We start from the raw sequence: 15,861 nt of genomic DNA on the forward strand, positions 1-15,861 counted from the left end.
AGAGAGAGAACTAAATTTTGTTTTTAAATTGCCAAAATCATTGACAGTTTAAGAGATGGAACCAATATTACGAACACTTATGAAAGGCACGCACTCCCTATAGCTTTTCTGTGAACATTTGTTGACTTTAGGAGGCTGGTAAGTGTGTTGCACTGCGGTCAGTTCTGGGATAGTCCTTTTTATAGTCCTGCTGCAAGACTTAAAGTTTATTTGGTCATATAGCCACATATTACAGACTTTTCCAAATAAACTGAGTATGCTTTTGAGCTATGAAGAAAGTTTATGGTAAGTTACAGTCTTAACATAAGCTTCTATCCCCAGTGATCAAATAGTGCATTTGCCTAGTAATTCAGTGGTCCTATAAGTTAGTGCTCAGTGTATTGTAGTGGTATTGCTCAATTCATTGTGGCATAATAACGAGAACGACTTCTGTACGTGAAATGTAAAATGTGGACCGTCTGGAAAGTTACCGAAGGACGACATATTGATGCACTATGCTCGGAATGTATCTCCATCTCCATCTCCATCCATGCTGGGTGTAGCAGTGCTTTTCTCCATGTGTTTAACATATTCAGCGCACATTTAAATCATACCATTCAGCATGCAGTATATGGTTGATGTCACTCTTGTGGTTTTCTAATATGAGTGAACAGTTTGAGTGGAGCAGCCTTCAAGTGCAGAAACAGGCCTCGCCTATAGAGTAATAAAAACTGCTGGAAACGTTTAGCAGCTCGGGCACCGTCTAAGGAAAGAGAAACAGGGAAACATTTCAAGTCAAACACCTAGCAACAGAAGCTCCAAAATATAGATGTCTGTTGCTATGTCACAAAGAGCCAGTCCCTACTAAAATTCTTGAGGTGAAGATGCCTCCACTCTCCGCTGGGGTAGCCATGGTGTCTCCTTTTATGGGAGTGAGTTTCTCTTCTTTAATCCAGGAGCCCAACCCCTTCCATCAGGAGCACATACATGACAGTCACCTTCATACTCCTCTTCATTCCTTTTGGTCCTAAGGAGAGCAGTTGCAAAGGCTGCTGATAACTGAGATATTAACACCCAATGCACTGTTTTTGCGTTGCTTTTTTCTTTGCAATTTTTGTGTGATTTTGATCGAGGTGATCTGGCCTCTGCGGCGCGCAGCTGACTCGTTACTCTGCACCATTTACTCGTCTCTGCTCCGAATCGTGGCTGTGGCCTGCAACTATCACCATGTGAACTCACTTATGTGAACTTCAGTTCTCAATACTATTGGTTTACTTTTATCGTTTGCCTGGCTTTCTTTTTCTCTGTACGTTGGGTGTCTAACAGTCTTCTTTTGTTTGAATAGGTTCTATTAGGTTTCTTTGTTTTGTAGCTGCCTGTAAGGAGACGAATGTCAAGGATGTATAAAGTATACATACTTTGATAATAAGTGAAGATGCAGCGTCAGGTTAGACTGAACTGAGCTGGACTGAATATGCCTGGACTCTTGATAACGGTGTCACTTGGGTATTCGATGTTTTTCTTTGAATGGGTTTCATGGTTTTCTTCATTTCATGGCTGGCTGAGGGGAAGGCGAATCTCAGGGTTGTCAACTGTGTACATACTTTGATAATAAATGTACTTTGAATCTAACTCATAAATGCTTAGAACTGTGATATATTGCACATTCTGCGACTCAAAACATTTTGATGCCCTAATTTTACTCATTGTGTAATTTCTAGGCCATCAAGTTTAGTGAATACAAAATAGTCTGTGTGAGACAAGTAACGTCATGATAATTCAAAAGGTGTCCTGAAATATAATGGAGAATCATTAATCTGAAGTGTTACTTTTGCTTCTATCTCTGCAAGTGTTAATTAATATGTTGAATTTTCCCAATATTTTCCATTTTCTTTCCACTGCGTGCAGTTTATTTTTTGGCTTTCAGAAGTCCGAGCAGCCTGCAGGATAATGCTTATACGGTTGAAAGAACCTGTAAGTGTGGAGTGTGATGGTGGACGGTGCTGGAGAATTAGAAATGGAGGATTGTGAAAGTGTCAGAGGATTGTAGGACCAGAGAAGGTTGAAATAAGAATGGATGTGATTGTAAGGGATCCAGATTCAGATATTAATTAAGTTTACTACCTGGAAAAAAAATAGAAGTATAGACATGAAAATTAGCTTCAACATCAAAAACTAATTTTCCATCCTTGTCTTTTGCAAAAAGTAGTAGGAAGGTGTCTTGTTCTTTATTTTATGTTATAGTTTTTCAAGATATTAGTTGCTGGTTGGTGTTCAAATAGATGAATCCTTGCCTCAACAGTTCACTTAACTCAGTGGGTTTAATGACTGACTTCTTTTTCCAAAACTTAATTTTTTTCAGATTGTTCCATGTTTTGAAACATTCTCATCTTTATAAGCATTATGAATTTTCACAGCAAACTGAACTGCTGTTAGGTAAAGTAGTGTAGATGTACATACATATTTGAAAAGCTTATACTGTTTTAACCCATTCCTTTCTACTCTTGGCACTGCAGCAACCTGTTATTGCAATTTCAACAGGCCCAGAATAGTTACTATCTGATTTTTGTAACTTTCCCTGAAATATTTGATCTCCTACAATTCTAAAAAAACTTAATATTAGCTCGCCTCTTTAGATTCTCAGAAACAGTATTCTTTGGCACAGTGCTATAATCCTTTGGTATACTGGGACACATCTCCACTTGCTGCAATCATTATTAATTTTTCCATCACTTTTTCACGCCTCTGCCAGGAGACCTCAGTTCTCTCCCAGATTCTGATTGTGTGGCCATTGAGAGAATCAGCAGACCACATAACCGGCTTTCACACACACTGTTGATGGATCACTTAGGGAACTGTTGTGTATTTAAAATTTCCGTAATATTTGAGTAATACAGAAAATATATTATTTGATTAATCATTCTTTGTGGTTTATATAATTCATTACTGTTATATACAAAAATACATGAATGGCATACGTCATTACACCACCAGGGTCATAAGTGCATGTCTCAGTAAAATAAAAACGAACTGCATGCGGGTTTATCCTGACCCCATATTTTTCCTTTGATTTGTGTTTTGGATTAAAAAACATTACAGGAACACATCCAAACCTGTAACTTCAAGAACAGTAAGCAATGGCCTTGTCATTGCCCCTTAAAAGTTGTTAGAAATAATTTTTCAAGTGCAGCAAAGATGTCAATATAAAAAAAATCTTGGCAGGATATAAGAAAATGTCTGAAAATTATTGGTCATTTAATTTACAGATTAAATTCTGAAAGAGAGGGAAATGACATTCCCTGTTTAACATTGAATTGAATAATAAGTTAACAATAAGTTTCTCACATGTTACACATCTCAAATATATTTGATTGGCTGTGAGGCACTTCAGAACGTCCTGAATCATGAAAGGGATGAAGCGAGTAGAGGTGCATCCTGGATAAGAGGCGTAACTCAGGGAACAATTTAAATATAAAATAATACCTGAACTGAAGAAGGAATTATCTGAATCAAAACATTGTTTAGCTGTGATGATCACATTCTTAGTATCCTGTGGTGCATTTTGGTGGATGTGACCACTGTTCCAAAGGCTTTCTGGGCACAGACAAACCTGATTCCCAATGTTTTGAAGATCTATTTGCAGCAGTTTTGGATACTGGTAAAGAATTTTCCTGATATTATATTGTTGCATATAAATCCAGACAGCGTAAATATGGGAGGGTTCCTTCCTCAGAGTATTAATTGGAATTTTACAGTCTGCACAATTGTGGCTACATTTACTGAGATTAGTTTTTTTTTACAGATTTTCAAAATTGAATTCTGATACTTGAGCTGCCATGTTGTGATTTGTACTTATTTCTTCTTATTTTAACCCATTAATCCAGCCCCTTACTTTATCATGCGCTAAATGAACGTCATGTTGGATCTCCCCCTCCCCCTCCCACTTCCAAATCTCTTACTAGCTCTTCTTTTAGTTAGTCCTGACGAAGGGTCGACTGTACCTCTTCCTATAGATGCTGCCTGGCCTGCTGCGTTCACCAGCTTTTTTTTGTGTATGTTGTCAGTGAATGAAGTTGTTCTATTGTATTATGAGTAGAGACAGAGGGTTATAAGCTTCAAATCCTATTCCAGACATGTAATCTGAGAGCAAGTGTGGGGAGCTATTCACTAACACAGGGACTGGCAGATTCTACTGGAATGGTGAGCACATTAGAGAGCTCAGAGCCACAGTATAATTCCCGGCAGGATCAACAGAAGACCAAGCAAAAGATAAATCTTTTCTATCGGAACAACTCATGGATCACCAGGAACTCAGTAGACATTAGAATCAGAATCAGGTTTAATATCACTGGCATACGCTGTGAAATTTGTTGTCTTTGCGGCAGCAGTACAATGCAGCACATAATAATAGAGGGAAAAAACCTGTGAAATACAGTAAGTATATATATGTTAACGAGTTAGATTAAATAAGTAAAGCAATAAGTAATGAATGTAATTTTTTTTTGATCCCTGACACTCAAGGAATTAGAAGTGTCTGGCTTAGGAAACTAAATGTTGGGGTGTTTTGTATTTATTAACATGAATGGGAGTTTGGTGAAAGCCAAACTACCTTTTATTATTTCATACTGAGAGAGATTTAATTTCCTCAATCTTCTCAGCACAAGTTATATCAACAGGTTTTGGTATAATGTCAGGAAAGGAGATGTATCAAAGCTCAAAGTACATTTATTATCAAACTTTGTATACTGTATACAACCTTGAGATTCGTCTTCTAGCAGGCAGCCACAAAATAATGTGGCACAATAGAACCCATTAAACAAATCCACGCAACAAAGACAGTCAGACACCTAATGTGTGAAGAAAAGAACAAAATTGTGCAAATAATAAAAAAGTAAACAAATAACACACACAGAGCATTAACCGTAGAGTCTCCGGTAGCGAGTTCACAGCAACGGAGGCAGCTCAGTGCTGAGGTGAGTGAAGTCGATGCAGGAGGCCGATGGCTGCAGGCCACAGCCACAGAGCCAATTCCGCGTTGAGACAATTGCCGATGGATGCAGGCCACAGCTGCAAAGTCAGTTCAGTGCTGTAGCGAATCCACATGGTTCCCTATCTCAGTTACCAGTGCAAAGTGAACCATGTATTATCATGACATGACCTGAGTGAATTACACTTAATAATCCCTATTTCCTAAAGGCAAACCTTTTCTAACAAAGTTCCTGGAAATTAGCAACAAATGCCAAATTTAAAGGAAAAGATGAATAACCATGAAATGTTGAATTGCTAAATATATCGCTTACACTAGGTTCTTGATCTTTGTTACTGACTGGGAATATAGTAACATATTCTACAACACCGTGTGTGGCACAGTGGCATAGCGGTCAGTGTAACATTGCTACAGCACCAGTGACCCAGGTTCAATTCCACTGCTCTCTGTAAGGAGATTTAACATTTTCCCCATGACAGTGTGGGTTTCTGCCGGGTCCTCCAATGTCCCAAAGGCATTCCGGTTAGTAAGTTAATTGGTCACATAGTTGTAATTGAGCTGTAAGTGCCTATTACCATGCTGTACTTCTAAATAAATAAATGCAGGCATAGATACTAATGCTAAGCTAAATAAAGTGTATTTCGAATCATTTCTTTCCCCTCAAGTATTCCTAAATCCTGTATTGATTTTACATAGGTGTGCAGTGGATCAACATCTCAGGGACTCCAATGGCAATCTGACCATACTTTGTTCAGAATCAAATACTTGGAATAAATCATCAGGAAGAATAATAAAGATAACAAGAGGAAAAGACTATGGTAATTGTTAATCTCAAAATGTGATTGCTGCTTTAAACAGCTGCTCATAAATACAATATGTATGACCTGAAATTACTTTAAAAATTAGTAATTTATAAATGTAAAAATATTAAATGCTATCAATTGATATTGTGATTAAAATTGCAGACAGTTCATTGAAGTATGATTCCCCCCACCCCCAACACAGACACCCAGAACCCATGGTTAATGCCAAAGCAAATTTATTTCTGATTTGTATCATCTCTTTCTTCTAGAAACAGAGCCTCCAGCGGTTGAATTTAAATCTTCCAGTCACAGTCCTTTAGTGGGGGGCTTTATATACAGAGGATGCCAGTCTAGAAGACTTTTTGGAAATTACATTTTTGGAGACCGGAATGGGTATGTGTGAAGATATTGCGTGAAGTTATCCACTCAGTAATCTGATACGCACTTGCTACTGTAAGCAAGTAAATGCATTTCATTCATGTTTGTGGAGAATTCTGTGTCAAGTTCAAAGAAGAATGTATTGGACAGAGTTTCTGAATTATATCAGGGTTAAAGTTATGGATGTCACTGACTAGGCTTGTATTGTGTACATGTGATAGGGAATGATCTGATTGAAGTGTTTTAGATTATTAAAGGTAGAAAAAGATCTCATGTCCCAGCGAGCTGATATAGAAATTAACACACCAGTACATGAGCAATGATTTGATTGCTGCACTATGGTATTCCCTGTAATAGCCTAGGTTTTATTATTGCCATAATTTTGACATAGTATAAATAGTTATAAAGTTGAAGAATATCTTACGTTGAAGGGGCTAATCAGGCATCCAGTCAAGCACTTCTCTTAACAACGCACTGATGATGTCTCCTTGCATTGTGATGAAAAGTTTACAAGTAATTTGCCAAGATTGGAGAACAACTCAACCCATCCACTTCTCTTTCATTACCTTGCATTTCAGTTCTGCCTATGTCTAAAAGTACTTTATTAAATGCCTTCTGAAAGTCTCCATGAACATCAATTGCACTACCTTAATCAGCTCTTTCCGTTACTTTTATTATAGAGAAAGATCAACAATGAAACCTAGTTTGTTTTGACAAATCCATGCTGGCTTCCATTCAGTTCTGCTTATTTCTCCAGTGAAGATTAGCATTTTAAATTATTGTCTCTGGAAGTTTCCTGTTATGGACGTTTTTCTCTCCAGTGTGTGATTGGCAGATCATTCCTCTCTTTTTCAGCAAATAGTTTGGGATTTCTAGTATCAAAGTAAGATCGCTCTTATTATATTGTGTGTATCAGATGATGGTCGCCAGCCATCTGAAATGTTAAATAATTCTTTTCACAGATTTGCCTTAACTATCTAATATCTATCTATTTAATTTTCATACACTGTGATGTAGGCAAGATCCTTTTCTTTTTCAAGTTACCTAATGATGCTGTTACAAGAACACTGATTCTGCTGGTGCAGAATACTGTATTGTATGGAGTCATTTAGTCATACAAAATGGAAACAGGCTCTTTGGTCTACAACACCATATTGACCATCAAGAACCCATTTACAGTAATCCACACATTTTCATTAATTCACTCAAATTCTACCATTCAATTACACAAGGAGCTATTTGCAGTGGCCAGTTAACCTATCAGCCTGCATGTCTTCTCTTCACTATTAAAAACTCTGTAATCTATATTTTAATATTAACTTAATATCCTAGTATTAAATTCTCATTCCTGCATATCTATTTTTATGTATAGGGCCTGTTTCCTCTGATGGATATGAATCACATTTAACATTAATTTGAGCAGGTTAAGTACATGTATGCAGGTTATGTTATGAATTTCCTCAAATACGTTCACCAAGATGGCGCTGAGCTGCGGTCTTTGCTGAGATTGTGGCCCAGACTTAATTGATTTTAGGGTTTTTTAGGTTTGTAAGGATGGTTTTGGGGACAGAGTTAGAGACAGGGACATGGGGGAGTTAGAGGATAGGCTGATGTCTAACTCTCCACTCCGCGTTTGAAGGTCATAGCTGGATGTTGGCAGACCAGCAAGGAATGGGGGTAGGTGACCTCCTAGGTGCACAAATCGCCAGATCAGAGTTCGAAACCTAATGTTCGCTGTCCCATCATCGGAGGGTCCGGATCTAGAGGCCTGGAGTTCAGGCCCTCATCCAGGGTTCCCTTTCATCGTCACTGGCGAGTACTGGGCGGATATTGAAGATCGAGGCCCGAAGGTGGATTGGCAATCCAGATCAAAGCCCAAAGGTCAATTGGAAGTGCAGATGTTGAGGCCTGATGGCCCGACACTTGAGTCAGCAAGTCCACTGGGGAGGCCGAAGGCCAAATGCCTGCAATTCCACAGCTGGAGGCCAAAGAAGACCTAGAGTTAGAGGAGTGTGTATGTGCATGGGAGGGTGAGAGGGAGAAATGGGGCTTGTTTTACTGTTGTCGCCTGGTATGTTCTGATTTGTATTCTGCCGAACAAGATGGTCATGCTATGCTGACGCTGGAATGTGTGGTGAGACTTGCGGGCTGCCCCTAGTGCACCCTTAGGTATGTTGGTTGTTATCTCAAAAGATGCATTTCACTGCATGCTTTGATGTACATGTGATAAATTAAATCTGAATGTGAGGTGGAAGTTTCAAGACTGATAGAAAGTTTTGTGCAAAGCTAAACATATTTAGGGAGATAGTGGCTAAAATTCCTCATAGTCAAATGTATATGGTATGCAGGTTCACTTTCTATCCATTACCAGAAGTAGAAGTGCTACTAAAAATTACTCATAACTGCCTGGTTCTCAACCTGAGGGGTGGTTTTGTTTTGCACACATTCACATAAGTGTTAATTATAATGTCTGTAGAAGCACTTTGCATAGTCTGTCCATTTGTGCTGGATATCAAACAATACAGCCCGCAGTCCTTTCAAAAGATCACAGCCGGTTTACATTTTGTTTAGAGATGGAGCTAAATGTCCACCCAAGGGACTGTCTCCTTCTCCTGCCTTCTATTTCTCCTCTGCCAAAAAGTGACAGTACTTAAAACAAAGCCCTACAATCTCCAATGAATGCAGTTAGGTGTCAGGTTTTCCACCAGGTCTAAACTAGTGCAATATGTGTGATCCATTGTTTCCAATGTTAATAACTTCACTTGTACGAAAAACTGACAGGTTTAGCCTTCCCAAATCTGCCAGGGTTTCGATTTCACTATGTGCACAGAAACTATGAACTTACTTGCCATTTGGATCTCAGGTTTTTGCTTCTATTTGAATGAGGAGGTAACTTTTTAGAAGCATTTTTTAAAATTTCAAATGTGCCTATTAGTTTTTGTAGCATGATGTTGGTGTTGGTATCCACGAACCTCAGTATTACTCCTGAAACAGCAATTTAAAATAATTACATCTAGAATTTAAGTTGAAGAAATGAAAACACTAATGCAGGTATTATAGTTCATTTACCAAAGTAAAAGTTCTATAGTATCACACAAAGGAATCACTCATTGAAATATAACACAACATGCAGAATGATTTATACATTTTGTCACTTCAGGAATCAGGAACACCCCATCCTACATTAGTGGTGTTTTTCATTCCTGGTTAGAACAAACCTAATATTTCTCTCCAACCACTATTATAATTTTTACTTACCTTTCCCTGCTCTGAAAATTAAAAACCGTTCCTCGGTGGAGATTGAAAGCTAAGGGTTAACCTCAGGATAAGTCAGCCATTTTGGATGGAGATGAGGGGAAATTTCTTCACTCAGGATTGTAAATCCTCAGAATTTTCTTCTCCAGAGGGCCTATGATGCTCAGTTATTATTTTCAGAGCAAAGATCCATAGACTTTTGGATTCATACGGAATTAAGGAAACTAGTAAAAGTGGATTTTTAATCAAGGGTTAGTGTGTGGTCTATTTCTGCTCCTGTTTAGGTTCTCATTTCATAAAATATGCACTTCTTGAATATGTTAAAATTAATAATGCCTGTGAGCAGGGTAAAAAATGTCATCCCATAGGTTTATTTTCTTGCCACACGCAGTGCAATCTTTCATGAAAAGTTCTGAGGAAAGTCGGTTGTTATAGAGTTACATTTCCAGTCTAAATACAGAGTCTGTGTAAATATCCACTGTTGGTTGACTTAGAGGTTCGGATTAAGCTTGAATAGAAAGATGCAGCAGCAAAGGGTGAGAATTCCCAGGCATTGCATGGAAGCATTGGAAGAGAAATGCAGGAGATATGGAGGAGCAGCATGAGGTAAATTGTCATCTTCAGTCTGTAATAGGTAATCAGGCAAAGCTGATGACACACTAACAACAGAACCCTAACTGGGATGATTGAGACAAAGATTAACATGTTTAATGTTATCACTCCTCCAATTTGCATCATGGAGAATGAAGACAAAGCTTGGCACTTTAATGCGGCACAGAAGGTTCACAATGAGTTGCAAAGTATTAAATTTATGAGGAGACATTGGGGTAGTTCACTTTCACATATAGGAAAGCGAGGATGGTGGAAATCATGAGAGACCTAGACAAGAATGACAGAAAGGACCTATTTTCTGTGGCCAAGATGTGAAACTAGCAGATATCCCATTACAAAGTGTGGAGGTGAATTGCTAAGAAAACTTCCACGCAAGGAGCAGTGAGAATCTGAAACCCACTCCCTGAAAGGGTGAATGGGGTGAAGGCCTTCATCAGATTGAACAGGTACACAAATGATGAAATGCTGGAGGAATTCAGCAAATTGGGAAGCATCTATGCAGAGGAATAAATAGTCGATGTTTCCAGCTGAAGCCTTTCATATTCAGTTGTTTGTATGAACCTGGATGAAGTGTTAACTTCACATGATGCAATTTCTATATCAGTTGACTGAACACAACATTGGTTGCAAGGGAATTGTCAGGGGACCATTTTTCTGCCTGAATAATTGAGAGAGTCCAAAGTGAAATCCATGTTAAAGCTTGAGAATTTTATGGTTAAAGTAAACTTAACACTTGATAGTATTGAGGTCATGTTATTGGACTGGTAATTTGGACAATTCATGTGCCTAAACAAATGATCTGGCACATGAATTGAAATTTCACCACCACAGTTGGGGAATTTAAATTCAGATAATTATTTTTTAATAGGTTTAATTAAAAGGTTAGTATCAGTAATAATAATCATGAAATTATCAGGTTATTGTAAAAACCCAATTGGCAGAGGGAGATTGAAAATCTGGCTGAGTGGTGTCACAGCAACAACCTCTTACTCAATGTCCACAAAATCATGGAGCTGATTATTGACTTCAGGAGGAGGAAACCTGGGGTCCATGAGCCAGTCCTCATCAGTAGATCAGAGGTGGAGAGGGTCAGCAACCTTAAATTCCTCGGCGTTATTATTTTGGAGGACCTGCTCTGGTTCCAGCACTTAAGTGCAATTATGAAGAAAACACGGCAGTGCCTCTACTTCCTTAGGAGTTTGTGAAGATTTGGCATGATACCTAAAACTTTGACAAACTTCTATAGATATGTGGTAGAGAGTGTATTGACTGGCTGCATCACAGCCTGGTATGGAAGCACCATTGCCCTTGGGAACAGAAAATCCTACAAAAAGTAATGGATACAGCTCAGTCCCTCACGGGTAAAGCCCTCCCCTCCATTGAGCATATCTACATGAAGCATTGTCACAGGAAAGCAGCATCCATCATCGTCGACCCCCATCACCCAGGTCATGCTCTCTATTCACTGCTGCCATCAGGAGGAAGGTGCAGGAGCCTCAAGACCCACACCACCAGGATCAGAATTCAGAGTGAGAATCAGGTTTAACATCACCGGAATGTGTCGTGAAATTTGTGGTCCTTGTGACAGTATTACAATGCAAAACATAATAGAAAAAATTGTAAATAACTGTATATATTACAATAGTTAAATAAATAGTGCAAAACTGGAAATAAAAAAGTCATGAGCTGATGTTCATGGGTTCAATTTCCATTCAGAAATCGGATGGCAGGAACAGTTATCACCCCTCAGAGGGAATAACTTCACTCATTTTCATTTGCCCCATCACTGAACTGTTCCCACAGTCTATGGACTCACTTTCAAAGGCTCTTCATCTCATGTTCTTGATATTTATTGTTTATTTATGTAATATTATTATTTCTTCCCTTTTGAATTTGCACAGTTATTGTCTTTTGCACACTGGTTGAACACCCAAGTAGGTGCATATTTCACTGATTCTGTTATGGATTTATTGAGTATGCCTGCAAGAAAATGAATCTCAGAGTTGTATATGGTGATAAATTTACTTTGAACTGTGGTTCAGCAATTCACTGCATCCCGTCTATCTATGTGATCCCACAAGAGATAGGAGTAGAATTAGGCCATTCAGGCCATCATGTCTGTTCCACCGTTCCATCATGGCTGATTTATTAGCTGCCTCAGTTCCTTTCTTCTGCCTTCTCCGTGTAATTTTAAGGCCCAGATTAATCAAGAATCTATCAACCTCTGCCTGAAGTATACCCAGTGACATAGCCTGCACAGCCGTCTGTGGCAATGAATTCCACAGATTCACCACCCTCTGGCTAAAGAAAGTTTTCAAGATTTCCTCCTCTCTGTTCTAAATGGATGTCTCTCTACTCTGAGGCTGTGCCCTCTGGTTCTGGACACCCCCTTCTCCATATCCACTCTATCTAGGTCTTTCAATATTCGATAGGTTTCAAGGAGATTCCCCCTCCTTCTTTTAAACTCCAGCGAGTACAGGCCCAGAGCCATCAAACATTTCTCATATGTTAACCCTTTAATTCCTGGGATCATTCATGTGAACCTGTTCTGGACCCTCTCCAATGCCAGCATATCTTTTCTTAGATAAGGGGTCCAAAATTGCTCACAATACTCCGAATGCAGTCTGACCAATGCCTTATAAAGCCTCAGTATTACATCCTTACTTTTGAATTCTAGTCCTCTGGAAATGAATGCTAATATTGCATTTGCCTTCCTTACCACCGACTCAATGTGCAAGTTTGGCCTTAGGGAATTTTGCACAAGGACTCCCAAGTCCCCTTGTACCTCTGATTTTTGAAATTTCTCCCCATTTAGAAAATAGTCCACGCACTTATTGCTTGTACCAAAGGGCATGACCATACATTTCCCTACACTATATTCCACCGGGCACTTCTTTACCCATTCTCCCAATCTGTCTAAGCCCTTCTGTAGACACCCTGCTTCCTCAACACTATCTGGTTCCTCCACATATATTCATATCGTCTGCAGTCTTGGCAACAAAGCCATCAATTTCTTCTTCCAAATCCTCTCCAACTTGAATAATGTTTTATGGAACAGATAGACAACAAGCCAATAATTTCAAGCTTCACCAAGGACTGTCTTCAAATCCAAAGTATTTACTTTGTCACTGTGGAAAAGGTGATGAATGCTCTTTCTATCCTATCCTGTCAAGCAATGGTTCCTTAGATTATCTCTAAAAGCACCGGGCATTGTTGCTGCTTTTCTCAATGTATTGACAATTATTTCTTCCTTGGTGTTGAGCTACTTATTGTCAGCTTGGCTATTTCTATGAGATAATAACTCTCCTTTCCAACCAGCTTGATTTTGTGTTACACTTTGCAAGCTGGATTACCACTTAGAATGATTTTTTCCCTTCATTAAAAACAGCCGCGATGAAGTTGGAGGTTTTGTCCTTGTATCCTTGAAAGTTAAAGTTATTCTAAGAATCATAGAATAAGGAAATTTTGATTACTGCTGCAAGTTCTCAATTTCTAATCTTAATAAATGTAAGAATGACTCTACTTAATGCTGTGAATGTGGAAGTCTTTTTGACAATACAGTTGCTCTGGCAAAATTAATTTTAATGCCTTGTAAACTGTCCACTACTGCTATTTGAGCAGTTCAGTTTTGAGAAGCTTTCTTATGCCCATATATTCAACCACAGCATTTTACTCCAATGTTGTTAAGAGACATGCAGTAAGATGCTGATATAGGTGTTAATTTAATCACAGCAATATTCATGACAGGGCTAGTTGGTGCTGCTGTCTTTTTGCGTCACTTGTAAATAGCTCTTTTTTTAGGGGGTTTGCAAGGCCGGTATTTAGTGCCCATCCATAATTACTCTTGAGAAGCAAGAGTGCCCTTTCTGGTGAAGGTTCTCACAGTGCTGCTGAAAGGATTTAGACACACCTTTGGTGATGGAATGTATTTCCAAGTCAAGGAGCCTGCAAGTAAGTGGTGGTGTCCCCATGTGCTTAATGCTGTTGTCCACCGACTTCAATTTTAGAAGGACTTGTGGATCCCTCCCTGCATTGGGAGCTGTCTTTCTCATCTCACCAACACAGTTCATTTCTTTATTCCACGTCTTATTCTGTTTTGAGATCTGAAGCCACAGTCCCAGCAAGGCCCAGATTGGCCATTTTTGATGACAACATTCGTTCTTTTACTGATGATTGAGCTTAGGTTGAATGAACAAAAATTTTCCGGATTGGATTTGTCTGAAGGACTGGTAATGCCTGGGCAATTTTACACATTGTCAGAGTTGTAAGTGTATTGTAAAGATTAGGCCTTCAGTGTTAAATCTGTGATGTTGTATGCATTCGTGTATTTTCTAATAGTTACCCTTTTCCTAATTTTGTGTGAGATAAATTGAATTGATTTCTGTGGACTGTGGGAGAAAGCTGAGTTGGATTAAATGTTTAATAACTCTGGTTAAACATAGTTGCAAGTGCTTCAGTCTTGACTTTGGCCCCAGCTTCTGGGTCTTAGTTTTTGAGGATGGTAATATTCTTGGACTCTTCTCTCCCCATCCTCGCCCATTAGCTTCTTTCCACTATTCACAACTAAACGTGGCAGGATTACAAAGTGTTAGTCTTATCTTTTGATGGTGGGATCACTTGGTTCTGTGTATCACAGGCTTTTTTTGTAAATCACTCATCCAGAATATATTCTGTGTACTTGCTGCTTTCTGGTATTTCTGAAGAACATTAATTCAGTAGCAGGGGCAGAACATTAAGTCATAATCTGGAGGAGGGTTTTTTTCCATATTTGCCATGTCAATGGGAGTGGGGTCTGAAGTTGGTGTGAGGCTTCTAAAGACCAGTCGCCCCTATCTATATATTACTCTGTTGTCCACGCTGTTGGGAAAATACGTACCTAAGAATTGTGACAGAGGAGTCAACACCATTGTGAGATATAATTGTGAGCATGGTTATGTCAGACTATTGCCTGATTCGTCTCTGGGACAATTCTCTCGATTTAGACACTATTTCCCAGATGTTTGTGAAGTGGTCTTTACAAGGTTGATGTTACCTTCTCCCATAACTGATAAGATTTAGGTCTGGAGTATTGCATACTGTTCTGGTCACCCCGATATAGGAAGGATGTTGAGGCGCTGGAGAGGGTGCAGAAGACGTTTACCAGGTTGCTGCCTGGCTTAGAGGGCATGTGCTATCATGAGAGGCTGGATGAACTTGGGTGCTTTCCTCTGTAGGGGTGGAAGCTGAGGGGAGATCTGATAGAAATTTATAAGATTATGAAGGGCATAGATAGAATGGACAGACAGTGTCTGTTTCCCAGGGTTGAAATGTCTAATACCAGAGAGCATGCATTGAAGGTGAGAGGGGGTAGATTCAAGCAACACACACAAAATGCTGGTGAACGCAGCAGGCCAGGCAGCATCTATAGGAAGAGGTACAGTCAACGTTTCGGGCCGAGACCCTTCGTCAGGACTAACTGAAGGAAGAGCTAGTAAGAGATTTGAAAGTTGGAGGGGGAGGGGGAGATCCAAAATGATAGGAGAAGACAGGAGGGGGAGGGATGGAGCCAAGAGCTGGACAGTTGATTGGCAAAAGGGATATGAGAGGATCATGGGACAGGAGGCCCAGGGAGAAAGAAAGGGGGAAGGGGGAAGCCCAGAGGATGGGCAAGGGATATTGGGGGTAGATTCAAATGGGAATGTGAGGGATAAGTTTTTTACTCAGAGAGCAGTAGATGCCTGGAATGCAATGCGCTGTCTGGTATAGTAGTAGAGGCAAGTATGTAAGAGGCTTTTAAGAGATGAATATGAGGAAGATGGAGGGATATGGATATCATGCAGGTAAAAGGGATTAGTTTATGGTTTGTTT

At 39.3% G+C, this 15,861-nt stretch overlaps 1 protein-coding gene across 4 annotated transcripts in view; it reads left to right on the forward strand.

The window, feature by feature from the left end:
• The window catches only part of hhip (hedgehog interacting protein), a 138,062-nt gene that overhangs the window by 72,036 nt on the left and 50,165 nt on the right, over positions 1-15,861 (forward strand). For all 4 annotated transcript variants that reach the window (XM_063046429.1, XM_063046431.1, XM_063046432.1 and 1 more), the window contains exons 8-9: positions 5,663-5,784; positions 6,039-6,162. In XM_063046429.1, coding sequence (XP_062902499.1) covers positions 5,663-5,784; positions 6,039-6,162 — 246 coding nt within the window. The remainder of the gene's footprint in view (positions 1-5,662; positions 5,785-6,038; positions 6,163-15,861) is intronic.

Source organism: Mobula hypostoma, chromosome 4 (assembly GCF_963921235.1).
Source record: "Mobula hypostoma chromosome 4, sMobHyp1.1, whole genome shotgun sequence".
Taxonomy (NCBI): domain Eukaryota; kingdom Metazoa; phylum Chordata; class Chondrichthyes; order Myliobatiformes; family Myliobatidae; genus Mobula; species Mobula hypostoma.